Source organism: Epinephelus lanceolatus, chromosome 6 (genome assembly GCF_041903045.1).
Source record: "Epinephelus lanceolatus isolate andai-2023 chromosome 6, ASM4190304v1, whole genome shotgun sequence".
Taxonomy (NCBI): domain Eukaryota; kingdom Metazoa; phylum Chordata; class Actinopteri; order Perciformes; family Serranidae; genus Epinephelus; species Epinephelus lanceolatus.
In genome coordinates, this window is record NC_135739.1 from 32,226,514 (window position 1) to 32,253,447 (window position 26,934).

The window sequence follows — 26,934 nt, forward strand, 5'->3', positions numbered from 1 at the left end:
ACTGGTGTGACAACCTGAATTTGTTTTGCTCAAAGTTGGTCTTCATTCAAACATCTAACTACTTAACACAATATCTAGGAGTAAGTTAGGACAGCATTTTGCCACAAGTTTTGCTTTATTAAAATATATTTAATCTGTTAATTTTTTTGCAAATGTGTTTGTTTAATGAATACTTTACCCTAGAAACAGGTGCCACAGATGAACATGGATAAACCTGCAGTGATTAGTGGATTCATTGTGTGCATTTAAACCCCCCCCCCCTTTCAATATCTGAGACAGTCTTTGGGTTTTGTACTGTTGGTAAAACAAGATGGTGGGACACATTACAGGCTTTGAGAACTTGAAATTAGCACTTTTCAGTACTTCCTGGCATTTTCATAGACCAGGTAAGGTAATGGAGAAAAATAATTGGTTACATTTTGCTGTTAAATAGTTGCAGCTAAAAATGTACCATTAAAACCAACCTGATACATTGATTGTTAAATCATGCTCGTGGTGCTACACATAAGATGTGTTTTGCATAACTAGGCTTCTACTGTAGACCTGCACATTTTAACAGCAACAAAAAGAGTAAATGCCTTCATTGTCTTGAAGATGAGGGGTGAAAGGAGCCCTCACTTAAGCCACCATAACAGTTCATGTCTTGATTGTAGAGATATTTTCTGCACTGCATTTTGTTTTCAACTCTGACTGGCCTTTGTGGGTGGAGGGTCTTGGTGATTAGTGAAAGACAAAAAAGAGGACACGTCATCCACTCTTGTCGGCTGTGGAGCTGAAACTGGCAGAACTGCATTTCCATGGACAGTCGAAAGATGTGAGGACACCTGTATCAAGACACAAGGCATACAAATAGCACCACAGACAAGCATGGATACAAAAGTATAAAGGTTGGGTAATTTAGTAGCCATAACCATGGTTAACATCCTACCACAGCTGGGTATTTGTAGCGACTGGTGCTGGCTGGGTCAGGTTTTGCCAGAGTTTGAACATCTCCATCTCTTCCATTGACCAAGCGTACACACAGCTCCATGTTGCCCACCTTAAATTTAGAGAAACACACAGTAAGATGTACAGTTCACTGTCTGGCTTCACTGTATGCCAAAAAGGTACATCGGACTGAAACACCCACATAAACTGAACTGTTGGCATCTTTATACCTGTGGCACTGAGTTGAGCTGGGCAAGATTTAAAGAGGGTTGAATGGGCAGACTGCGCACTGGTACCCTCCAGTGGCCACTACGGAGCTGTTAGTGAAGGGAAAATATTAAAATGTTATGACATTTACTATAAACCTGAGTATTCAGTAATGAGTCAATGAGACTGGTTAAACTGTGCAAAATGGCAGATGGTGATTTTAGATTTGCATGATAATCTGATGGATTAGTGATAAATTTAGCCAGATGGTGCAATCAGTTATCTACACATCTTGTCTTGAAATGAGTAAAAGTTTGGTCAAGTTAGTGTTTAAATCTACACAAGCCTCGATACACTATTTATTTATTTATTTTTTTTACATAATATAAAGTGAGTTGCAGGTTCCTACATCCCCTTAACTTTATAACTGTACAGTCAAATGTAAAAACAGCAGTATAGGCCATGTAATTTCCTACCTGGTTGTACTGGTCAAAGAGGTCCACTCGTGTCCAGCCACAGGACGTCAGTTTTAAGACCTCCTGGCTGTGAACGTCCAGATCTCTGGCTGCCTGCACCTCCACCACTAGACAAAGGGATGCTGACGGCTGGATCCTAAAGAGGGAAAGGTTTTTGTAGATTTTTGTACATTTAAAAAAAAAAAAATCTAGATATTTTCCAAGTGCATTTCCTTCCAGTCTAAATTCAAATTTTATGAACTACACCCTCCAAAGCATTTCACTGCTTTGTACAATAACAAACACTGCTCCTCTTCCCTGGGTGTCGCTGCTACCTGGGCACAGGCTGTTTGACTGACAGGAGAGCGTAGTTCCTAGGGGTGAGGCTGTGGGTGTAAGGAAGGGACAGTCCCGGCAGGCACTGAACAGGGGGCAGTGGAGTCGGCGATCCCACCTCCTGACCTTCTGCGAGGAGAGCTACCACCAAACGCAGTGCCCTCTGAGAGACATCAACTCCCAGCACCAGGTCGTAGAAAACCACAAAACCAGCTCTGAAACGCCAGAGGACTTGAGTTAATTTAAGGAAAGGTAAGTGGGTTAAAACACTGACAGATTTGGATACAGTTTACTTCAGTGTGACTATGTGCTGTTTGACAGGCTTTGAATATACAAAAAACTGCATGATGTGAGCTCAGTGTGTGGCTAAACTCGATTTTTGATATGCTGTGGAGAACTGAACTGACGCAGGGTCGTAGGGAGCTGGACCCAGAGAATCCAGGGAGTCCAAAACACATCTTCCCAGTGGAGAGGAAAGGGGTCTGGCCTGAAACTGAGGGACATATAGAACATCTGAATCAATGTCACAGACAAACACTGTCAAATTACTCAGAGCTAAAAAACAGAATTAGTAAGAGTTGCCCTGTGTTCTTTTGGAGAGCTAAGTAAATGGTTTTGACTACAACTGTGAATAATGTACCAGTGAAAGAGGTGCATGAATGTGAGTGTTGGGCTGGAGTGGGAGTGGAGGTGGGGGAGGCGGAGGAGGCTGTCTCCTGGGCCCAGGAGCTTTGCTTCTCTCCATCTCTGCCTGTAAACTGGCAATCTGCAGGAGGTTCTCCCTCTGAATCAGCTCAAGCTCAGTCCTCACTGCTGCTGGAGAACACACAAACAGCCTCATTTTGTTTTTGGCACACAATGTCAGAAGCACAACATATTACATAATCACTAATAATAATCAATTCAATTCCTAGAGCTGCATGTATCACTATGCAAGGTGGATTAAAGGAAGACTTCAACCTAAAAATGATCATTTGTATATCAGTTACTTACTCCATGTTATGCTAAATTCTTGAAGACAACTTTGCATTTCTCACATGCCTCCACAATAAACGAAAATTAAAAGCTGGTGAAAATTTTTGATGAACTTAAGTAATAGGGGGCCGCATTTAACAACAGCAAAACTGTATCAAAACATCCATTTACAAACTCTCACACAACTTATGCAGCACAATCCAAGTCTCATTTATGCAGTCGTATGCTCAGTACTTCCCCAACACATGCATTTTTGCTAAAAGCCTAATATTTTAAACACTTTTTCATGAACAGTCTTGCACATGGACGAATAGCGTACCTGGGCAAGCACATGCATTCCTTTTAAATCCCACGTCCAAGTTCATTCATTGGCCAGGAAGCAGCAGGCATGGTTGAGTCAAAGCAGAACTCCTGGCCAATGAATGAGCTGGGAAACGTGTTTTCAATGGAATGCACAAACAGCTTCAAAGTAATAGTATTCTGGCAAAAATTGATAGGGCCAGGAGTTCTACTTTTCTTGTTTCTTGTCTTTCTGAATCCAACATCACATGGGCTGAATAGTTGACATACAAATTATCATGTTGTGGGTAAAGTATTCCTTTAAGAGGCTCTATAAATCTGTAGAAGGATGCTTAACTTGTTATTTTGTAAGCGTACAGTACAGGCCAAAAGTTTGGACACACCTTCTCATTCAATGCGTTTTCCTTTATTTTCATGACTATTTACATTGTAGATTCTCACTGAAGGCATCAAAACTATGAATGAACACATGTGGAGTTATGTACTTAACAAAAAAAGGTGAAATAACTGAAAACATGTTTTATATTCTAGTTTCTTCAAAATAGCCACCCTTTGCTCTGATTACTGCTTTGCACACTCTTGGCATTCTCTCCATGAGCTTCAAGAGGTAGTCACCTGAAATGTTTTCCAACAGTCTTGAAGGAGTTCTCAGAGGTGTTTAGCACTTGTTGGCCCCTTTGCCTTCACTCTGCGGTCCAGCTCACCCCAAACCATCTCGATTGGGTTCAGGTCCGGTGACTGTGGAGGCCAGGTCATCTGCCGCAGCACTCCATCACTCTCCTTCTTGGTCAAATAGCCCTTACACAGCCTGGAGGTGTGTTTGGGGTCATTGTCCTGTTGAAAAATAAATGATCGTCCAACTAAACGCAAACCGGATGGGATGGCATGTCGCTGCAGGATGCTGTGGTAGCCATGCTGGTTCAGTGTGCCTTCAATTTTGAATAAATCCCCAACAGTGTCACCAGCAAAACACCCCCACACCATCACACCTCCTCCTCCATGCTTCACAGTGGGAACCAGGCATGTGGAATCCATCCGTTCACCTTTTCTGCGTCTCACAAAGACACGGCGGTTGGAACCAAAGATCTCAAATTTGGACTCATCAGACCAAAGCACAGATTTCCACTGGTCTAATGTCCATTCCTTGTGTTTCTTGGCCCAAACAAATCTCTTCTGCTTGTTGCCTCTCCTTAGCAGTGGTTTCCTAGCAGCTATTCGACCATGAAGGCCTGATTCGCGCAGTCTCCTCTTAACAGTTGTTCTAGAGATGGGTCTGCTGCTAGAACTCTGTGTGGCATTCATCTGGTCTCTGATCTGAGCTGCTGTTAACTTGCCATTTCTGAGGCTGGTGACTCCGATGAACTTATCCTCAGAAGCAGAGGTGACTCTTGGTCTTCCTTTCCTGGGTCGGTCCTCATGTGTGCCAGTTTCGTTGTAGCGCTTGATGGTTTTTGTGACTCCACTTGGGGACACATTTAAAGTTTTTGCAATTTTCCGGACTGACTGACCTTCATTTCTTAAAGTAATGATGGCCACTCGTTTTTCTTTAGTTAGCTGATTGGTTCTTGCCATAATATGAATTTTAACAGTTGTCCAATAGGGCTGTCGGCTGTGTATTAACCTGACTTCTGCACAACACAACTGATGGTCCCAACCCCATTGATAAAGCAAGAAATTCCACTAATTAACCCTGATAAGGCACACCTGTGAAGTGGAAACCATTTCAGGTGACTACCTCTTGAAGCTCATGGAGAGAATGCCAAGAGTGTGCAAAGCAGTAATCAGAGCAAAGGGTGGCTATTTTGAAGAAACTAGAATATAAAACATGTTTTCAGTTATTTCACCTTTTTTTGTTAAGTACATAACTCCACATGTGTTCATTCATAGTTTTGATGCCTTCAGTGAGAATCTACAATGTAAATAGTCATGAAAATAAAGAAAACGCATTGAATGAGAAGGTGTGTCCAAACTTTTGGCCTGTACTGTACCTTTAGACATAAAATGTTGGAGGGTTCATTCTAAGTACTCATTTTTATGTTAACATGGCATGGAACATGAACCGTTCTGGTTAATTTGAGCTAATTACATATAATAATAACAAAAGTCCTTTGTCAGAACTCTAACCGTCATAGTTATGGTGTCGCTTCCTTGCCAGCTGGATCCTGAGTATCTCCTCTTCCAGTCTCTGGTTCTCCTGCTCTACAGCCAGCAGCTCCCAGCCTGGACCCCGCCGAGGAGGCTTCATCTCTGGACACAAGGTCAACACAATGTGGCTCAGAGCCAAAAGGTAATTACCCTCAAGTCTCGAGTGTGTATCAAGATTTAGAATAATTTTTGTTGTCCCTAGACACTCCAATGGAGGAAATGAGTTTCCAGAGTGGGAAAATCAAGCTGAGTAAACTTTATAAAGGTTCCACTGAGCACAGCTGTGTTGACAGAGTTATACAGTGACGAGCGCTACATATTTTCTGTTCGTCATCACTCTGATGCTTACTCTTCATTTTGGCTTCGCCGGCTGTCGCTGGTTGGGTCTTCTCCAGACTTTGGGCTTCTGCCTGCAGGTCAACCATTTGTGCCACAATGGCTGGATCTGACCCACCTGACTGCATGTATGCCTGCCACAGGGCTCTGCAACAAAGAGACCTGATTTGCCCTCATATAACCACAACTAATTCATATTCATATGTAAATAATATTGATGGCAACCAGACAAACTGGAAGACAAATCTGCAGTCCATCTTGTTTTAAAATAAATGACTCTTGAAGGATGTATGTGTGTACTTTATCTGAGCAGAGAGAGGGCCATCTGCAGACAAAATGAGCTTGTAGCTGTCATGATGCATCTTTTTATTCTTGTGTAGATCTGGCTGATCAGCAGGTACAGAGACCTCTTGCACACTAAAAAGAGAACAAAAACACAGTAGATCATCTAAATTAGATCATGCTGTGGCATCTGTGGAAAGTTTCCCAGCCGCATTCCACCCTACAATAGCAAATGTAATTTTTTCTACCGCAAATGTTGCAATGAGGAACTACCCGGGCATAATGAAATACATAATTGATGCTCTGAGTCATCTAGCAGCTAGGAAAAAAAACATATTTCACTAAATATTCATCTTAGAGGCAGAGCACCACAGAAGCACTAATTTATTTTTGAATGCTGCATCCGACATAATTTACCCTGACAAATCCACATTAAATACACTCTTTGTTGTGCCCGTGCCTGCTCTGGCAGCACCATCGGTGGTTACAGACTGAAATGTTGCAGGTTGGATCCCAAATTCGTCTGTGTTGAGCTCTCAGCAGTCACGTCTTAATAAGAAAATCTGAAACCCTGACATATAGAACACACATTTACCGTAATCCATGCAGATGTTCAGCGAGTTGTTGCAGCGTCTCCTCGTTTCCCTCCTCCTGCTCTCTGAGCTCCATCAGCAGACTCTCCAGGTGAGTTGTGCTGCTTTGCTCAGACAGGACACTCACCTGATGGGCCAGCTCTGACACACACATTCACACTGTCTTAGAGTAATCTCTGACATCAGCATTAAGAGTACATTTAAGAGGATGGAATCTCTTTGTTCCTCACCATCTCTCTGCTGCTCCAGCTGCTGGTTGTGAGCACGTATCAGGGCCAGTTGGCGCTCGTGGAGCGTCGCCATTTCCCTCATCTCCTCAAGTCTCTCACTGTGACCCAGCTGATGCCCACTCGCCTGAAGACCATGTTTGTAAATGAACAGATTCATGCACAGCATTGGGTCTTAAACATGTTACACCCTGGAGCAAAATGATTCATATCTTTTTGTAGACTTGTCTTGCACCCGTCTTTACAGAGTGACCTGTGACTCATTCTGATATTTTTGAAGCTATTTTTCCATATAGACGTGTGACCTTATAGCACCTGGACATACTTCAAAGTACTCACCAGGTACCATAGGCTGAAAGGCTTAGAAGAGTAAAAGAAAAGCAAAAACTGGATGTGAAATATAACTGACAAAAGAAACACAGAGCCCACCTCAGTATCTGTGGACCTTTTTGACCAGTTTGGCAGATTTTCTTCAATGGACATCCTTAACTTGAGAAACTGAAAGTCAGAAGAGAGAAATTGTTCTTAAATCTTTACACTCAAGTCCCAAGTCTAGTCACAAGTCCGAAACAAGTCATAATGTGCCACCAAATGTAATGCAATTTTAACAACAGAGTAATAATGTATTAAATTCACAAAAATCCTGAATGCTTTTTGTAAGGTTTTCATTTGTTAAATCGAGTTGAATAAAAACTTACTTAGATATAAAGCTAACATTAGCTTAGCATTAGCTCACTAATTACGTAAATATTATTCTTGACCTTTTGTTCTTTGTTGCATCTTCATCTGTACGTTCTGACCCACAGATTTTGCACGCTGCAATTCATTTTGTGCTGACCACCGAGTAGTTTTTTGCACTTGAACAAAATTATCTTTAGTATACTTTTTTCCAACTGGTGCTCAGTAATGTAACGTTAGTTCTTCATGGTTCTGGATGCTGTCAGATTGGCTCAAACAAAGTGGATCATTTGGAGAAGTGCTGACTTGCTGTGAGTAAATATGAGTGTAAATGCACTGAATCGTGAAACTCTTTTTAAATAGCAAACTTTTTCATCTCTGGGCTCAGGGGAAGGTATCAAGTATTTTCGAGTCAGAAGGCTCAAGTCCAAGTGATGTCACGAGTCACTGATGTTTCAGTCAAGTTGCAAGTCTTTTTTTGATTTTGTCAAGTTGAGGCTTGTGACTCAAATTTGTGACTCAAGCTCAAGACAGTTCTCTGGTAAAGTAATGCTTGCATGTGTATATTTGTAGGTCTATAAAATATAATACCGTTCTTACTCCCCTTTTGAAGTTGCTCTTTCAACGTGTCTTGATTGACAGTGATATTCAAACATGAATTTTTAATCAAAGACAACACGAAAGCGCCTGCAGTGCTCAGTAAAGTGACGATTAAAATGGTCGTGTGTACACAACATGTTGCCCTGACACCCTCATCTCAGGTGAGTTCTTCTGAACCTGAGGTAAAACAATCATGGCTTGTTGGGAACTGACAGTGAATAAATGGCTGTTTTTTGTCATGGTGTTGTTTAGATGTTGACACTGCTGTGGTGCGGAAGAGCTGATGTCCGGTTGGCTGCGGGGGTTTAGTTTTACCTCATGTGTGAGGTCTTGCAGAGTTGCCCTCTCAATCTGGCTGGTTGCTGGTTTGTCCTCTGCTCTTGCTGGCTGAGGTTTGGTGTCAACACTCCTCCACCTGGTCGTGTTCCTTCGTTGACCTCTCAGCTGCACACACAAAGACAAGTGCTGCATTTTACACCGCATCCGTTTCTTAATCACGATGACAGAGGTGCCCCTTAAATCAGTTTGTTAGTTTCACCTGTACAATATCTGCAATCCAATACAGCAGCAGCAAATACTGTCTTTCATAGTGAAAACACTCCTATTTATCTTGCTAACTCCAGTGCTCAATCATTGTGATTTGTATTTTACCCTAAATTGTCACTGCATTTTTTGACGTAGCAACATGGCAAACAGACCTCCCTACAGCAATAACTCTAAACTTTGTGGGAAGTTCATGACTTCATATTATAATAGTAAAGTTTAAATGATTTTTACAGATATGAAGCATTTTTTAGGTAAATCAACCCCTCCACTTTGATCATATCATTTGCTTCTTTAGTGTCCTACAAAGTAGGGAATGCACCCCCCGTCCATTCGCTCACACCTTACTAGATCAGTGTGACTTAAGTCTACTCACCTGAACAAGGTCAGGGGTTCTTGTCTGTTTAGGCTCCACATATCCAGGTTTGTCTCTCGTGAGAAGTTCAGAGCTGTGTCTCTGCACCTGAAGGTGTCCTACCTCGCTCCCAACGCAGAGGAGTGCTTGGTGTTTTTCAAGCAGCCCAGTGGAGCGAAACACCATGTTACAGTCTCCGCAGATCAATTCCCTCTCCATCTGGTATCAAAGATGGTGTTTATCCAGAATGAAGGAAGCTGAAATTTGCTGAAAATTAATAATCTAATCCTTAACTGAAATACTGTGGGGAAAAACACACCAAAAGAAACAAAACCATTGTTGCAAAGACAATCCTCAAGACAAAAAACACAGACAAAAAGGGTCAGCTGACGTAAGGGTTGGAAAACATGTTTGCTTGGTTCCTTAACTACGGAGTTACTGGCTTGTATGTTTGTTGGTAACTGTCCCCATGCCAGTCAATCTGTTGTAAGGGTGTGGTGAATTCTTCTAAACATGCCACCCAATACCTCACACACATTTTGAAGCCACTTCCATGTGCACACAATCCTGGGTCAGACTCTGAATCATACGTATGCTCTGAAAGCCATATACAGCTCCTTTAAGTACTGCAATTTCATATTGTATATGAATGTGTCAAAAGTGCTGTCATTTTTTCTTTTCCCATCACATTGACGCCCACTTTAACAATGAAACTCATACTAAAGTGCTGCGAGCTTCTGTCTGAAGCAAACGGAAAAAAGCTCTCACTTTCTGCACTTGCTACTCCCAGTCACATTAAGCTAACACTTCCCATATGTTTCCTTCTCCCCATATGAATATTCATAATGTGCCTTTTTTTAAATTCTCAGACTGCCTGATGTTTTCGCACCCTCGAGTGAGCACTCTGAGAGGCTGACTGCAGCTGTGTGCAGAGGACGTCTGGCTCCAAAGCATCAGCAGTAAAAGGCCTAGACCTCAGTGAGTATATTCTTTCTCACGACACAGACAATAATCTGACCCTAATGACTAAAACAACAAAAACTGATAGTCTGGCTGCATGTTTTCAGTAAGGACTCAACAAGGTCAGGTCCTTTGAGGGGATTTTCTCTCGTCTAACTACTTTATTGAGACACTTTATAAATGTATTCAGATAATTTCTTTGATATTGAAACATGTAAATATGACACTGATGTCTGATATCAGCAGTAAACAAACTAAAGAGGCGTGTAAGTTTATTTCCCTGTGTAGGACCCAGCTGCTGTGGGTGTGTTTCTACTTAAGGCAAATTCAACTTAGTTTTAAAGGTATACTGCCCATAATTAGAAACAGCACTCCCAATTATCAGTAATTTCTATTGGGCTGAACACATCCACACCACTCTGAATATATCTTTCTTTGAATATATCTCTGAGTATATCTGAGAAAGTCTTGTGGTGAGTTTAACTTATTAAAATAGCCTACATGTAATTATCAGTTTGCACCTTCAAAACTTTACCTTCTTGTACTTGTTTCAATTCTCTCCCCTACTATAGTCAGTGAAAATGGCGCCCCCTGCTGACAGCTGTGTGTACAATCAGCTTTACAGAAGGTTGTGGCAACTTCATCACTGCAGTAACAACTGATTTTTGTCTCCAGTTGTCTTATTAAATGCTCTGTTGGCAGTGTAACTCCTTACATGCATCCCAAGTGACACTATAGAGATGTACTTGATATATAAAAATGTAATCTGATTACTGAGTCAGGACAGAGCAGTTGTGACCAGTGAAAGTGCAGGAGGCAGGATGCTCTGACTTGTGCAATCCTTTGCACTTGGCAGGATGGTGGGTAAGGTTTGAATGCAGAGTGTTTGGGCATATTTGTAAAAACATGACTGTTTCATACATGATGAGCTTATTTATGGGAAGCATAAACATGGATGTTGTTGCAGGAGTGGTTTGAGAGGTTTTTATGGATATTTTGATAGGTCTCCACACTTCTAATCTCTTCGATTCTGGGTGGAAGGATTTTAATGCACCAAAGTTAAAGATGGAATGGAGAGTGTTTTCCCTTTATTCTCAAATAAGACTGATTCTTAAACTTTTCTCTGGTTCACTCCTTTCATTCCAAGACTTCCCCATTTTAACTACCTCTTAGTGCTGCATTTACCTGCCTATATTAAGCTGCTCTGAAACAACAGCAGCCTCCATAATACTGAGACAGACTGCTGCTGCTGCTGAGAGCTGAAATATTCAACATCCATCCACACCTCTGACAGAGAGACAGAAACAGCAAGAGAGAGAGAGTTGAGGACTTGAACTTTCTCTCTCCCACATTTCTCCTCCTGCTATGCAACACACACTCACACATGCCAGTCTGTTGCTAAGCAACTGTAAAATAAAGCGGTAGGCACTGAAGTCAGAGAGAGAGAGAGAGAGAGAGAGAGAGAGAGAGAGAGACCGAGAGGAGAGAAAGAGAGTTCACAAGTACCGCAATCCACTACTGTTTGTTTGGCTCTGTGCATGATCCCACCACAGCTCTCGGTATACCATCTGTGGATCCGCGAGGACTTCTGGTTCCCTGTCAGCTGACCAATCAGCGCCGGCTTAGGGGGCTGGGAGGCGGGCGCAGCGGTTCCCTAGGTTACCTGTGTGATTGACGTTCAGCCTCCTGCAGCGGAGCGCGCGGCAGTGTATCACTGATGCTCCCGCTTCCCCCCGGAGACTGTGGAGAAATCTGGAAGAGAGGAAGAGACGGAGAGAAAACAACAGGAGCAAGAGGAATGCTAATTCTATAAAGTCCTCCGCCGTCTTCCTCCTACTCTGTTTACTGGAAAGATGAAAGCTGGAGTGCTGGAAGAAGCCGGCTGAAGGGAAAAGGAGAGGGAAGGATTCCTGAAGAAGGGGGGATTTGTTGGTAAGAGAAGCCCCTTGTCACTTTTCTGTCTGTCTTGGCTTCACCAGTCACCTGTCCTTGCCAGCACTGAATTATGGGATAGCAGGTTAACAGGGTTTTTTGGGGGGGCTGTATGTTATATATGTGTGTGTGGGTGAGACAGAGAGAAAGATTCTCTGCATGCTGCGTGGCTGAGGGGGTTTGGTGTTACTGTATGTTCCGTTGGCTGCCTGTTTTACAGTAAAGGCTTTAGCTGAGTCAAGAGCTGCTTGTCTATATGGGAATATAGGAGCCAGAGTGATTAAAATGACACCCATATGAGCTGTGTCAGTCATTTCGGGGGCTTCAGTTACAGCTGAGGCCAGGATTTCTAGGCTTGCCTACTGTATCTGCATAGGAGGAGGAGTATTAATTACATAACGCTCCATCTATACTCCTGTATCAGGGCTGTGCAGCATCACACTGTCCCACTAGTCCAGAAAAGCTTCTCTGCTACAGTCATTTGGAGGAGTGTCTGTTTTCTACTGTAACCTAGAAAGACATTGAGACTTTATTTAGTGGGATAGTGTGGAGGAATCCATCCATCTGTATGTATATTTTTATATATCCCTGATGTGTGAGTTAAAAAGTGTGCAGGTGACAAAACTTGTGATCCCCAATGACTGGGTTACAATTTGGAAAGATCATAAAAAAGGAAAATGAGACACGGGTCATTTCGCTGTAAGTGAAATGGCACTCGCGCCCAGCTCTCCGTGCCACCAGGATTCCCTAAAACATCCATTAATCACCTCGGGGTCAGGTGACAGCCGGCTCCTCCGTGCCCTCAGGACACAGCTGTGCACAATCAGGGGACTTGGCTTTCCGCTTGCCTGCTCTCCTGTTGAAAGTCTTCTGCTCAGCCACCTGAAGTGGCCTCAAACACTTTTAGGCTGTTCTCAATCAGGTGTGAAAAGTTTCATTTGCAGGAAATCTTTCTTTTCTTCCTCTTTTTTTAAGGAGCATTTTCATCCTCCTGTTGGGTTTTGTGAAACTGGGGTTGGACTACAGAGAGAGACAAAGTGACCTTGTAAAGACAATTTTCCCAAGACCCAATATCTGAAAATTAGATCCAGTGACAAAGACAATTCGACTGCTGAGGTGCCCTGTTGGGAACACGTTGTCTTGAACTGAGACTTCCTTTGTGTCAAATAGAAAGTTACAGATGCAGACTTACATGTTTTGCTGTACTTTTGTGAATATAGAAATGCAGCAGTATAAAATCATTTTCTGTCTTCTAAGCAATAACACAGAATTAGGAAGGCTCTCACATTTGATCCAAAATATAATCACTTTGCATTTCTTGATTGTCAGTATACATATTGTAGTTACAAACTTTAAATGCAAAGCTGAATGATTTTAGTTGATTATCTATTGGCAGACAATGAATGTGCAACTATTTTGATAACCAAATAATCATTATATGTATCTTTTTCAGGTAAAAATGCTAAATATTTACTTGTTCTAGCTTCTCAAATTGGAGCAACTGCTGCTGTCCTATGTCATATTTGATTCAATAGTGCTTGGATGAAACAAGCAAGTTAGCTAAGTGTACTTTTGATGCATGTTTTCTTACACTTTGTACACAAAACAATTGATTTATCGATGTCAGTTGATAACGACAACAATTGTTGGTTGCAGCCTGACAGACATTTAACGTTTTAACATCCATATAACTGATTTAGGTCCTTTGTATTAATGTCAATAGGCTCTCTACACACTGAATTATATATAACCTGTGAAACAAAATCAACCATAACACATCATACAGTCATTTTTATGAGTGAAGTGTATAGTTTACTAACTTAACTGATTCTGCTCACATTTTTAATGCATACCCTAACCAGGGTTTTGGTAAAAATAAAGAAATGCTCCAAATAGCCTTTTACCATGTTAAGTAATGTTAGAGGAAACTAATAATGTTTGTTAAAATATAATGACAGTCCAAAGCTCAGCACTAGAAGTCATTTCGGCACTGCACTGACCCTGGTGACACATATTTTTTAGGACAATTCTGACTAATTTTTACTGTTTTAATGCTGAAACTAAACAAATGACAATAAAGGGGATTTTTATAGAATAACATGGCAGTGTGGAGAAGGTTTTGAAACAACATTTTTAGACCATAATGTAGGGAGATATAATTTACAGGGAAAAAATTTGTTAAATCATTAAATAAAACGTGAAATTTCATGATTTCTTTTTTTTTTTTTTTTTTTTTTAAAAAAAAAACAGTCTAGTTTTTGACAAGTTAGAAATATCTGAAGGGAATTTAAAATCAAGATCCCAAAATGTTCTAAATCCTGGATATGGCCCTTATTTGTACTAAACATTTTCAACACTTACATTAATTGAGTTAAACATAAGCTAGCTTAAGAGAGATTAAAACAGAAATGTATGCTTCCCAAAAAATAAGTATTTCTATCCATGGGTGTAGATTTCGGGGGGCGCAGGGGACGCATCCCCCTCAATATTTAAAACGTGCATTTATCCGCCCAAATATAAAAACATGAAAGTAGCAGAGGACTTTTATTTTGACAATATTAATGACAGTTACACAATAAACTGATGCAGCAAAATTAACCAGAATGCAGGAAATTAAGTGAGTGATGCTCAAAAAAACCCCATTCCATATGTGTCTACCCCAGTGTTGAAAAGAAACTTACACCCATTTTTATTGCATCAAAATTCTTAAAAATCTCATATTTAAAAATGCACTTTATCGATGGTCAGTGGATGGAACTGACTTATTTCTAATACATTTTTGAAGAGGATGTTGTGCTTCCCCTGCCTGTGATCGCACACTCCTCCTGAATGGAGACATTTCATTCCAACCATCTTGTTGTAACTGACTCACTCTGCTCATAAAACTCTGCTCCATCTTGTCAACTGGAAGAGAACTGACTAACATGGCAGCCTCGCTGCTTTTTGAATTCGTCTTGGGTAACTTAAACAGATCCTGTATACAGTTTATATTTTTTTGAAGCTGTACGGTGACTACAGGTCTGATATCGTCCACACAATGAACTCACATCCTCGCTGCAGGTATAAATCTACAGAACAAATCCATCAGCTTAGCTAACAGCTCCGATGGAGGTTGCAGCCTTCCTGTTTGCTATCAGTGAGACTTTATCAGATATTCCATAGCATTACAGTAGCTGGAGCTGGAGGTGTTCGGGTCTCTCAAGCTGCTGCCTGTCTGCCTGCCTGCCTGCGTAGGAGGAAACATCTCATCTTCACAGCTCTGTCTACTGCAGATATAAAGCATTGGGATTTGTTTCTGCTTCATTAGACTGCATGCAAAGCAGTGGCAGGGAAGATGACAGAGAGAGAAAGGGGGGGTGGGAGGGGGTGAGACAGACCAGGAGCCAGATTTGAGCCCACAACATCACAAGTACATGGTATTCACCTTAGCCCACGGATTCGCTGGGATGCCCCACAGCTGAGAGATTCTTCCAGCCAAGTGTACAGTAACAATCTGAGTCCTGGTAAGCCTCAAATCTCGCCCGACTGGAGCTGACTGGTAAAGGTTTCGTGAAATCATTCGTGTTTAGCACAGCCTGTAAGATCACAGGATGACAGTGTATCAGTGACAGTTTGTCAGTGGCAATGTGTTAATAGGAGGTGCGAAACTGCAATTATCGCCAAATTCAATTGTAAAAGTATACTGAAATGACTCGTTTTAAAGGGACAGTTCACCCCAATATCAAAAATACATACATTTCCCCTCACCTGTAGTACTGTTTATGAGTCCCCAGTTTCATCTAGGAACTGTTTTATTTCACCCAAGCTAAACCCGCCAACTGCATCACTGCGCAGAAGGAAGAGTGCATCTACTCATGGAAGATAGGCTCTTGTGAAAGCGCGAGATTTAAACAATAATGGCGTCCTCCTCAACTGAGCTGTAAGGTTAGCTAGCTCAGTGATGCTAGGTGAGCTAGCAGTAGATGCATGCTTCCTTCTGTGCGGTGATGCAGTTGGTGGGTGTAGTTCAGTCGAAAAAAAAAGTTCCTACATGAAACTGCTCACAACAAACTCTGTGGATTATCCTGAGTAACTGGGTTGTAATTTCTGGAAAGAAACGTTGCGGTTGAGTTTTTTATATTAATTTTTTTGGAGCTTGGAGCACTGCGAGTGCCATTTAGTTCCATTATATTGGAGAGAAGGCAGATGTCTCTACGGTTGTTATCCCCAACGCTCGGCAACTCACACCAAAACAATCTAGACTGATAGGTTGCACTGTGGGTAAGAGGAAAAATATGTATTTTTGTGATGAATTGTCCCTTTAAAACTGAAATTAAGTGTCAGGAATGCACTCATGCTGGGACTATTTCATGTGTCTGAAATTTCGTAGAATAATTGAATACAAAAATGCCATCTTATTCAAACTACATCCATGATTACATCCACGCATACATTTGTACATCTGAGGGCCTGTACTGACAAAATGCACTCCTAATCCCCTAGTTTAGCCTCACCTTTAGTCATCACCACTACATGCCTAATCCTTTCTGTCCAGTAGTTAGTTGAGAGGATACAATTTTCATACCTGCATGCTAAATATGAAGCTACAGCCAGGAGACAGTTAGCGTAGCTTAGCATAAAGAGTGGAAGCAGGGGGAAACGGCTAGTCAATATGAACAATGGTGCAAACAATACTGCACAAAATGCAATTTAAATAGAGGAGCTAAAAGATCTGACAATGTTGCTTTAAACAAATGAAACTGCAAAGCTGACTGAATCTTTAGAGGGGTGTTACTGGTGTTGGATGACGCTGACACAGTTTCTGGTCCGTGCTCAGGAGAGGTGCATCATGGGGAGTTGCTTATGCATCATTTTATACACCTACACATGTATAAAATGATGCACAAGCCATTTAGAATGTTTAGATGTGATGGTATGTTGCGGCCAGTTTAAAAGCTTCAATGTTAAAGCAAGCAGATATAGAAAATACTCCAGACAGTGTTTTACACTAATGTCCAGTACAGTACCTGTCCCATACTGTGCCATAGATATATGGATTGCCTCTCAGCAGATTCCTGTGTGGAGGATGTGCATGTTTTGTTGTGTGCCCGGCTGGTGTTACTGCCAGTGTGTGTGTATATATATTTACACCCAGATGATTATCCTGTCTGGTTCCAAGGTTACGCAATCTCTCTGAAGGGGATTTGGCCACGATGACACCCCGTGGCCCTAGCTGTATCACACTCATGCAGCACTGTGAGGTACAGTTTTAACATCCTACAAACAAAAGTAGTTGCTAAGCAATATCATCCAAGAGTCAGCATGGATGCTGTAGCTGTACTTGTTGCCTGGCAACATTTTGCTTATTGAACGTCCTCATTGAGCTTCAGCGGTTTAATTTCTAATGGGGAAAAGTAGTGACACGCTGGCCTGTGTCAATAGAGTCTGAAGCAGTTTGTAATATTTAAACGACTTAGTTGAGGGGATTTTGATTTGGTCTATCTGCCTGAGGAAGAAGTGTTGATGTTTTTGACTGTGGCTGACAGCTGATGTCATCCCACAGATCTACAAATAAGGATCGCTTCAGCAGCCAAGCGACATCATTAATCATACTGTGCAGCATGTCCAAAATCCCCAGTAATTACAGGGAATAATTCATACTGTCTTTTCTTTCTTTTTTGGAAAACTGTCAGTTTAAAGATTGACGGTTTCTGATAAGAGCCTCTGGGAGGATTAAACTTTGAGTTAAAGTCAAGGTCGGGACTAGATCTTCTTGAGGTGGAGGGATATGAGTCTGGTGCTAAAGACAACACACCCATCGTACACAAGTGTTTTCACTTTTGGCTGATTAGACCTTTTCAGGACGACTGGTGATCTTTTAAAAAACAACAAAAAAGTTGCTCACTTTTGATGCAAGTGAAAGATTTTTGCTAGATTTCCTGCTAAATGGACTTGTATAATGTCTTTCTAGTCTTCAGACCATTCATAATGCTTTTAACACTACAGAGCCACATTTAGCCATTCACACACACTTACACACTAGTGGCCAAGGCCAAGTGTCACCTGCTACTCAAATTCGACATTCACATCCACTCACACAGAATTTGGGGTTCAGTATCTTGTCCAAGAGTACTTTGACATTCGAGCTCGATTAGCCAGGGATCAAACCTCCAATCTTCTGATAAGTGGACAACCCACTCCAGCTCCTGAGCCACAGGCCTTTTTCCACAGAGGACATTTTGACATGTCACTGTAGGGAAAACCACTTAGCTGCTTCAGTTCAGGGTCACTTTCACACTGTCAAGGCTTAATGGGCAAATTAAATAGAGCTGAGCCATCATTTATTTTGACTTACTCCTGTGCTTTTCCTGCCATGACAAGTCAGAAAGAAGAAGAAGATGTCACTTCCAGCTGCCATCTTTATATGAATTGGGAAATGGAGTTGGAACTTATCTAGATGTACAAAAGACTATTTAAGAATTCATGAAATATCCTCAAAGCTGTGGTCGTTACCAGCAAGCCCTCTAAATTAAGTAACAAAATGTGTTATTTGACATGCAGTAAACCTGAGAGTTTTAGACCCTCATGGTCTGGGACCCTGTGGTAGTTGCCCAAATAATCCAGCTGGTCATACAGCTTTGATTTGGTGAGGGAGATTACAATTACAGAAAGTTACTATCTTTCTTGTAATTGGGTAACTGTGTCGCAACTTGAGAAACAGGTTGAATTATTTTTATTCTGGAATTACCTTCCAACAGCTGTAAGCGTAAACAACCTTCTCGGCTTAAGAAGAAAAACAGATGCTCTACGATATGAGTGTAATGATGATGTAATGACATTAGAGGCATAAACTGAGCCTAGAGCGTCACTGGCTCTGCTGCTGCACCTGTTAGGGCGGGACAATATACACATTTATGGTTGTTTTACATTTATGGAGATTGGTTACATCATCAAACTGCCAGCGTAGGTATTCCCTGAAGGGAGGTCTAATCAGCCAGAATAACAGAAAACATCTGTAAACCAATTAGATCAAAGTAGGTCCAGTTGCAACTGGGGCACCCTGACCTATATATGCAGACAGGCAGATAGGTTAAAAAACAGACATACAGAGAGAAAGATTGTCAGAAAGATGGGGCTTTCTGTTTGTGAATGAACTCAGACAAAGTGTAGATGAAATATTTCCAAAGTAGTCTGGTTTCTCAAAGACTGCCTGTGTGTGTATGTGTGTGTGTGTGTGTGTGTGTGTGTGTGTGTTTGCTTGCCTGTATAGTTACTGTATGGTTGCATCATTCTCAGTAGGATTTTGAAACGGTGAGAAATGAGCAGAGAGGGGAAAGAGAGAGAGGGAGACAAAGACTCTGAGAGACAGATGAGAGAAACAAAGCTCGCCAGGTTTCCACTGATTTTTGTGACATATTGACGCCGACATTGAAAGATACTTACTTCATCTGTCACAAATCAAGAAAACGGCGTGAAGAAATGATGACACAACTACAGTAAAGAGACTGAGAGCGACTCACCCGAATAACTTTGAACTGTTTCCACTATTGTACAACATGAAGGCTTTTTAGTCTGTGATCAACTAACAGCCTGCAATCGATGTCTCTGATTGTTCTGCAGCTTCAGATAACCAGTGTCTACTCAGTGCTGTTGTTCAGAATAAGGAATCAGTGCATTGAGAATCTATGTGTTTTGAGTTTTTAATGTGTCTCTGACACTTGGAGACAAAATGCAGTTTTTGCAAAAGCCACTGAGCCATTGTCCTCCACTACAGGACCACTTTAGAACCAATGGCCACCGTTATCTCCAATGGCAGAAGAAGTATTCAGATCCTTCACATAAGTAAAAGCTAATACACTTGGCAGCTTGGCATTTAAAACCCTACCCAAGTTAAACAATATTATCAGCTACATTTAATGAAAGTATCAAGAGTAAAAATACAATTTAAAAAAAAAAGTCTACTCTGTGACTGATATATTATTATATATGACATTATTAGGTTGGTTATACATCAGTGTGTAAGCAGCATATTGCTGTTGTAGCTTGAGTTGGGTCAAAAGATAAATCTCAGGGAGTCTTGAAAATAATGAATGTGGTACTAAAGAAGAAAAAAGTTCTGCTAAACAAATTTTTTACCCTCTTTTTTTCACTTTTCTCAAATCAAACTTTTTTTGTGTGGAGAGTTTTGCTTCTTTTTGCCTCAAACAAGTCATTTAAATAAAACCCATCTGAGGGGTTTATAGTGAAAAAGGATCAAACGTAACACAGCATTTTATTTTACATAATTATAATCCTTAAAATGTCAAATCAAAAAGTTGCCACAGCTGTCAGATAATTGCAGACAAGTAGAAAAAATACTGTTTACTTAGTAACAGAGTAAAAGTGCCACAAATTAGATATACTTATGTAAAATAGAAATACCTCAAACTCAAAGGTCCAGTGTGTGGGATGTAGGGGCATCTACTGGCAAACATTGTGTAAAATCTTCATAACTATGTTTTCAGTAGTTTATAATCACATTAAAATAAGAATCATTGTGTTTTTGTTACCGTAGAATAAGCTGTTCATATTTACATATGGAGTGGGTCCTCTTTCACGGAGTCTGCCATGTTGTTTCTACAGTTACCCAGAACGGACAAACCAAACACTGGCTCCAGATAGGACCATTCACATTTTCGTGTTGGTCGCTGTTCTCTTACGCATTTGGCACACAGGAGAAGTTTTAGCTCTGCAACCTTCACAGGTGCAGGAAGGTTTTTATTCTTTGTTTCTGCTGTATGAATGTAAGAACATGGTGCCTCTCCATCTATGCCAGTTATGGCTTCTGTAGGTGGCCGACAAATGCTCACCTTATTCCGTGAGGCTGAATCATGTTGTGATTAATTTTGCACTAATTGTGCTCCAGGGCGTACATAATACAACAGGCCATGGAACAAAAGCCTCTTATGTTTACAGCCTGGCAGTTTCTTTGTTTATAGCATCAACTGTCGCAACAACAAACAAAACAGAAGTCCACCCACAAACACTTTTTTTTTTTTTTGGGTTTGATTTGATTTACAGAAAACAGAATCATAAACCAGCAGTCCTACTGAAATGTTATGTGTGTTAACTTTTGTGATTGAATCAGAGTGAGCAGAAATCAGGAGAGACTGTCAGAAGTGATCTCACTTTATGTTGGTTAGATGTAAATCCCTTAATGTGATTGACGATCAGTGAAATGCTTGTTCCTCCTGTTGACAGTGGAGACAATCAAACACTGTCTGTTGAGAATCAACACAGTTTTGATCAGGACAAGCCATCAAAACACTTAATTGAAGATCTAAAAATATAGCTGCAGGGGTGGAAATCCACCTGACGTTTGTGTGTGTGTGCGCGCCTCTGCATTTAATATCGGCCAACAAAATCACAAAACCCACGTAAAATGGCAAAATTTCCAAGATACAGATATTCTGCACTAATCTTCATGACAATCCATCCAGTAGTTGTTGGTGAGATGTTTCAGTTTGGACCAACTGACAAAAGGAAAGGACCATCCTCTGAGCCACGCCACAAGCATGGCTAAAAACAGTATGTTTCTCCTTAAGTGATTGTTAGTTGAAGTTTCAGTTTTACTAAAGCAGTTAAAAATGTTTGATATAAAATAAATCCTACTGAATGATCTCAGAGGTCCTAAATTTAAGGCTAAAACTAAAAAGTTGCCATCTATGTATAATTGTTATTTTAGTTTAAGACACAAGATTTGCGACATCTGCAGAAACCCTGACTTTTAGTCCCCTCCTCCTCTCTCCTTATTTCTTTCTTCTCCTTCCTTCCCTTACTCTTCCTTTCCTTTCATCTCCTCTTTACTCTCCCCTTTCCTTTTTGCTTTCCTTCCCTGATCACTTTTGTTTCCTCCTCTCCTCTTACCTACCCTCTGCTCCTCCCCTCTCCTTGTTTCCTTTTCTCGACATTCTTTCGTTTCCTTTCCTCTAATTTCCTTCCTTCCTTCTGCCTTCCTCTCCTCTTTGCTCTCCTTCTCTCTCCCCTTTTGTCTTTCTCTCCCTCATCTGTCTCCTCTCCTCTTCTTCCATCTCCTCCCCTCCATTCTCCTCTTTTCTCTAGTTTCCTCCTCTCCCTACTCTTTCTCCCCTCCTCTCTTGTTGACTCCTTTGCTCTTTCTGCACTCCTCTTTGTTTCTGCCTCTCCCTCCTTCTTCTCCTCTTTCTTATCCCCTTTCTCTGATTCTTTCCTCTCCTCCTTGTTTCCTCCTCTCCCTGCTCTTTCTCCCCTCCTCTCTTGTTGACTCTTTTCCTCTTTCTGCTCTCCTCTTTGTTTCCTCCTCCCCCTTCTTCTTCTCCTTCCTCTTTCTTATTTCCTCTTTCTATTCCCCTCTCCTCTCTTGTTTCCTGCTCTTCCCTTTCTCCTCTCTTCTCTCATTTCCCCACTCCCTCCTTCTTCTCCTCCCTTCTTTCGTATCCCCTTTCTCTCCTTTCTTGTTCACCCCTCTCCCTGTTCTTTGTCCTCTTCCCTTTTGTTTCTGGCTCTCCCCTTTTCTCCTCTTCTCTCTCATTGTCTCCTCTCCCTCCTCCTTCTTCTCTCCTTTCTCTCATCCGCTCTCCTCTTTCTCCTCTCCTCTTGTTTCCTCCTCTCCTCTTTCTCCTCTCCTCTCTCATTTTCCCTCTCCCTCCTTCTTCTCCTCCCCTCTTTCTTATCCCCCTTTCTCTTCGCCTCTCCTCCCTTGTTTTCTCCTCTCTCTACTCTTTCTCCTCCACTCTCCTCTCCTCTCCTCTCGTTTCCTCCTCTCCTTTCTGCTCTCCTCTCTCATTTCCTCCTCTCCCTCCTCCTTATCATCTTCTTTTCCTCATCCCTCTTTTGAACCCTCCTCTCCTCTCCTCTCCTCTCCTCTCCTCTCCTCTCCTCTTCTATGATTAGCTGCGGCTCTGTAGGTTACCATAGCACCCGAGAGAGAAAAAGTCAACCCACACAGAGTCTCCTGCCTACCACTCATTCTCTTCCTCTCTCGTTCTAGTCTGCCATTGTGTCTTTACTCTTGCTCTCTCTCTGTCTACCTCACCTCTTCCCTCACTGCCCTTTCTGCCTCCTGCTGTTCTCCTCCTCAGCACGACGCCATTGTCGTTTTTTAAAAAAAAAATATTATTTACAACTCGTGGGGATTTTGTACAACTGTGTTCACCTGACTGTGTGTGTGTGCAGGCTTATATGCATAGATGCTTGGTTATGAATATGCAGATATGTTCTGCCCAACATGACAACTCAGCTTCACTGTCCGCCCACACACACAGGATGCCCATGGACACACACACACACACACACACACACACACAGATCCACAGGAGAGAGTGGGCTCTGACTGGGCTCTTCAGACTCTCCAAAGTTGTTGACAGTTGCAAGCTAGAAACACTAATGTGTGTGACATCTCCTGTTTTCTTTGTTTGTTTGTTTTTCTGTTTCATTCTTTCTGCTTAGTTAAGTGTCTGTGTAAATGCTAACAGAGCATTAATTGCAAATTTGTGTGTGTCATTGTTTGTAAGGCTTGTGTTTGTGTGTATCTGAGAGAGAACGACAGCATGTGACTCATCTGAGAGCCAACTATTAGCCAATTAAATGGGTCGGTTTGGGGCGTGAACCACAGCCTGCGGTTGTTGGCCAGTTTACGTAGACTATAGTGCCCATGCGGGTATGTGCATGAGTCAGTTCACATAGCCCAGAATCACAAATGTGTCTCAGAAGGCTTCATAACGTGTGCAACTTACAGTATCCTCTATCTTAAAGGGGAACTCCACCTATTTTACACATCAAAGTCTGTTTACAGGTCTTGGGGAGTACTACTGCATATGCAAGTTGTATAAAGCCTTTTTGTGGCTCCAGAGGGAGCTGCGCAAAGTCTGATAAATGTCCTCAAGGGGTGTCACTCCATGGAGGTCTGTTAAACAAAACTTGGAGTAAGGGGAAAGAGAGGAGAAAAAAACAGGAGGAGGACAAAGAGGATTAGAGGAAGGACGTGAGGTAAAAGAGAGGAAACCAGCCTGCTCTGGCAGCCCATCCACACTCCACTTCCCAGTGATCTTTCAGAATACCATCTGCTGTCTGCTCCATTCAGTGTTTACTGTGTTAAATAATCTATGTGGCCCAACGATCAGCAGGATGCTTCACTGCTGATGAATAATGGTTGAATGGCAAATTTGGCAAATTTGGTCAATCCCACAATCCACCAGACGTGGATGTTTTTTAGTGACCCATTGCAGACTTTGCTGCGTTTTCTGCTGGTATAGTACCACGAAAAGTGTCTTTTTTATGGAGATATGGATGTTTTTACAATTGGAATTTAGCCCCCACAAAGCCTAAAGTATTTCACCCACTCAAACACTGTTGCAGACCAAGTACCCCCCTCAGGAAAATGCACCATGCCACACTGCAAACATCGCTCAGGAATGGCCCAAGGAATGTGACAAAGACCTCAAAGTGTTAACCTGGCCTCCAAATTCCCCAGATCCCAATCTGAATGAACATCTGTAGCACGTTCCATTAACCCACCTCACAACCTACTGGACTAAATGGATCTGCCACCAACGCACTGGTGCCAGACACCGCAGGACACTCCCAGAGATCCTGTGTCCATGCCTCGACAGGTCAGAGCCAAGTCCGATCCAAGAGGCCCCACCTTGGATTAGGGGTACATCTGGGGTACCGGCATGTCACAAGGATCCTTCAGCAGATTGAGAATTTAGAAGCCAGGTCGACACCTTGAGCTTTTTATCACGCTCCACAGGCCAATTCTAAACAGTTTTTGTAGTGTGGCATGCTGCTTTTTTCTGCTGGGGGGCCACTGCCATTGGGGAGTACTGTTGCTATGAGGGGGTGTACTTGGTGTGTGTTTGAGTGGGTGGAACATGTCAAGTGGTATCCACATGAATGCCAGAACCAAAGGTTTCCCAGCAGAACAATGCATTGGAACAAAAAAATCAAAGTTTCATTTCTTTATTTTCTCAGCCACACTTTTCTTTTTCATTGTCATTTTGAAGCTTATTACTAAATGTACTGATGCATCCTGGATAGATTCAGTGCAGGCCTTCAGCAGTGGTTTACTGTATATCGTTGGTGTTTTAACAGCGAAATATAAAAAGCGTGGGCTGTCCTCGGTCAGGATGTTAATGGAGTTTTGCTCACTTGTTTGGCACAAACAACGCAACAGGTGTGGGCAGGTAAAGAGCAAAACTCAGCAGTTAGGGTGAAAACACAGTCGCCTCCTTGCTGATGTGGTTAAAGTCATGTGCATGTACGCATGGAGTGCGTGAGGTAGGAGTTAGGTGTTAATGGTGACCGATTACAACAGGTTACCAAAACAACGTCTGAACATGCAGCTGAAAGGGACAGTGAGTGATTAGTATGGACAGTCATGAGTCATTGTGATAGTTTGGAGAAGTTTATTCAGATTTAACACGGTTATGAATTTGTATGTTAATGAGTCGTTAGGAACTGATCGTGGAGAAGCATAAAAGGTTCGATCACTATGATAGATTAGAGGCTTAAATAGTGTGTGTGTGTGTGTGTGTGTGTGTGTGTGTATCCCTGTGCATGCAGCAGGTGGAGCCCTGGTTCCAGTGTTGAAAGTCACATTGATTATAGATGCATGTGTGCATAATCATCTTGTGGGAACTCACCTCTCTTATGGGGACACAAATCGAGTTCTCACTAGGTCACTTTTCAAGGTTAGGCTTTGGCTTTGTAGAATTAAAGTAAAATTTTGTAGGATAGATAGATAGATAGATAGATAGATAGAACTTCCTCTCCATTTCATCACACTCCTCTTTTCCATGCTCTGCTCATTAGTTTCCATGGTAACAGAGTGTTGCTGAGTTGTTCGTCAGGCTGCCCACTCAGCCCGCACAGCTCTGAAACACACACACTCACACACATACACTCATTCACCCATAGATACTCTCAAACATAGAGATACACAAATATGTAGGCCTATTACAGTTGCACTAACTTAAGGACACAACACACTTCGCAATGACACAGTTACATTATGGATGAATACACACACAATCTACACTCATACAAGTGTTTTGTTGTTTTGAGGCTTTTGAACCATAAGAATCCTTATCACTCGTCCCATCTTGTGTGTGCGTGTTTGTTTCCGCGTCTGTGTGTCATATATTCCCCCAAGCAGAAACAAAAGGCCATTGGGTTTTTTTTTTTACCTCTCTAGGAAAACTTAACTTAATGACTTCATAGTTCGGTCAGTGATCAGATGCTTGCAGACATGGGGGCGTATCCGAACGTATAGGTAAAATACATGTACTGTGTATTCCTTTTACATTGGTCCTTGGAAGGATAGAAATCCAAGGAGCACACACATGCACAAAACTCCGTCAGATATGGTGTGTATGGGGTAGCTAGCCCACTCAGAGCGCTGCAGAGACAAAGACAGAAACAGAAATACCAAAGTAGGTTAGAGCAAAGCATTCTGGGATAGCAGGATACCCCCTGGGCTTCTGCAAGAAGCTCTCTTTTCTTTTTCCCTCACGCTGCTTCTAGCTCCGACTCTTTCTTTCACTTTTATTCTGCATGTTTTCCCCTTTTTTGCTCTATTTCTCTCTTTTGCGTTCTTTCTCCTCACTGATTTCATGCCTTTATTCTTCCTCTCTGTGTGTTTTTGTCATGTTTTTTCTTTTTCAGCATCAGGTTTAATGCTGCTTTAATTCCTGTGTGTGCAGCAGAGAGAAAGTGAGAAGAAGAGGTAATCCCTCACAGATACCAGATAAAGATGTTGGAATCTTTTGTTTTGTTTTGTTTTTTTTAAACCAGACCTGAAGACTCAAAAGTTTTACATCTAAATCTGTCCTAAATCTTTATCTCTGTTGAGCCTTTGTTACCCTAGCTTGGTGAGCTTTCATCCTTCCCCTGCTGTATCGTTTATGACTGTTTTTTTTCTTGTTCCAGTTTTGGCCACTAAGCGGAGTCAAGGCAAACATTACATCTCTTCTCTGGGATGAAATGCCTTGATGTTTTTATCAATATTTAATCTCTTAATCATTTTATTGTTAGCTTTCCTCACTTGAAAAAAAAGAGCTTGTTACTTTATATCTAAGGATCCAGTG

At 41.7% G+C, this 26,934-nt stretch overlaps 2 protein-coding genes across 3 annotated transcripts in view; one reads left to right on the plus strand and one right to left on the minus strand.

Annotated features, from left to right (window-relative positions):
* Positions 1–102: 102 nt before the first annotated feature.
* On the minus strand, positions 103–9,360 carry ccdc17 (coiled-coil domain containing 17). Its single transcript, XM_033622853.2, has 15 exons — positions 8,981–9,360; positions 8,377–8,505; positions 7,213–7,281; positions 6,787–6,910; positions 6,559–6,697; positions 5,982–6,098; positions 5,695–5,828; positions 5,325–5,447; positions 2,566–2,741; positions 2,333–2,418; positions 1,925–2,140; positions 1,611–1,746; positions 1,158–1,244; positions 929–1,039; positions 103–824 (listed from the first exon to the last, which is right to left on the minus strand). Exons 1-15 carry the CDS (start codon positions 9,176–9,178, stop codon positions 681–683), a joined length of 1,989 nt encoding a protein of 662 aa, XP_033478744.2. The 5' UTR covers positions 9,179–9,360; the 3' UTR covers positions 103–680.
* A 2,235-nt stretch (positions 9,361–11,595) lies between these two features.
* The window catches only part of lrrc7 (leucine rich repeat containing 7), a 156,866-nt gene continuing 141,527 nt past the window's right edge, over positions 11,596–26,934 (plus strand). Inside the window, exon 1 of one of the 2 annotated variants that reach the window (XM_033621600.2) lies at positions 11,596–11,851. The gene's annotated coding sequence lies outside the window, so the exon portion shown is untranslated. The remainder of the gene's footprint in view (positions 11,852–26,934) is intronic. The other variant, XM_078168975.1, reaches the window with a different exon arrangement.

Coding starts and splice junctions, on each gene's coding strand:
- ccdc17 (XM_033622853.2), bottom strand. CDS start 9,178: ATGGAGAGGGAATTGATCTGCGGAGACTGTAACATGGTGTTTCGCTCC. Junction 6,911..7,212: donor AAAGGTCCACAGATACTGAG/GTGGGCTCTGTG, acceptor CATGGTCTTCAG/GCGAGTGGGCATCAGCTGGG. Junction 2,419..2,565: donor TTCATGCACCTCTTTCACTG/GTACATTATTCA, acceptor TATGTCCCTCAG/TTTCAGGCCAGACCCCTTTC.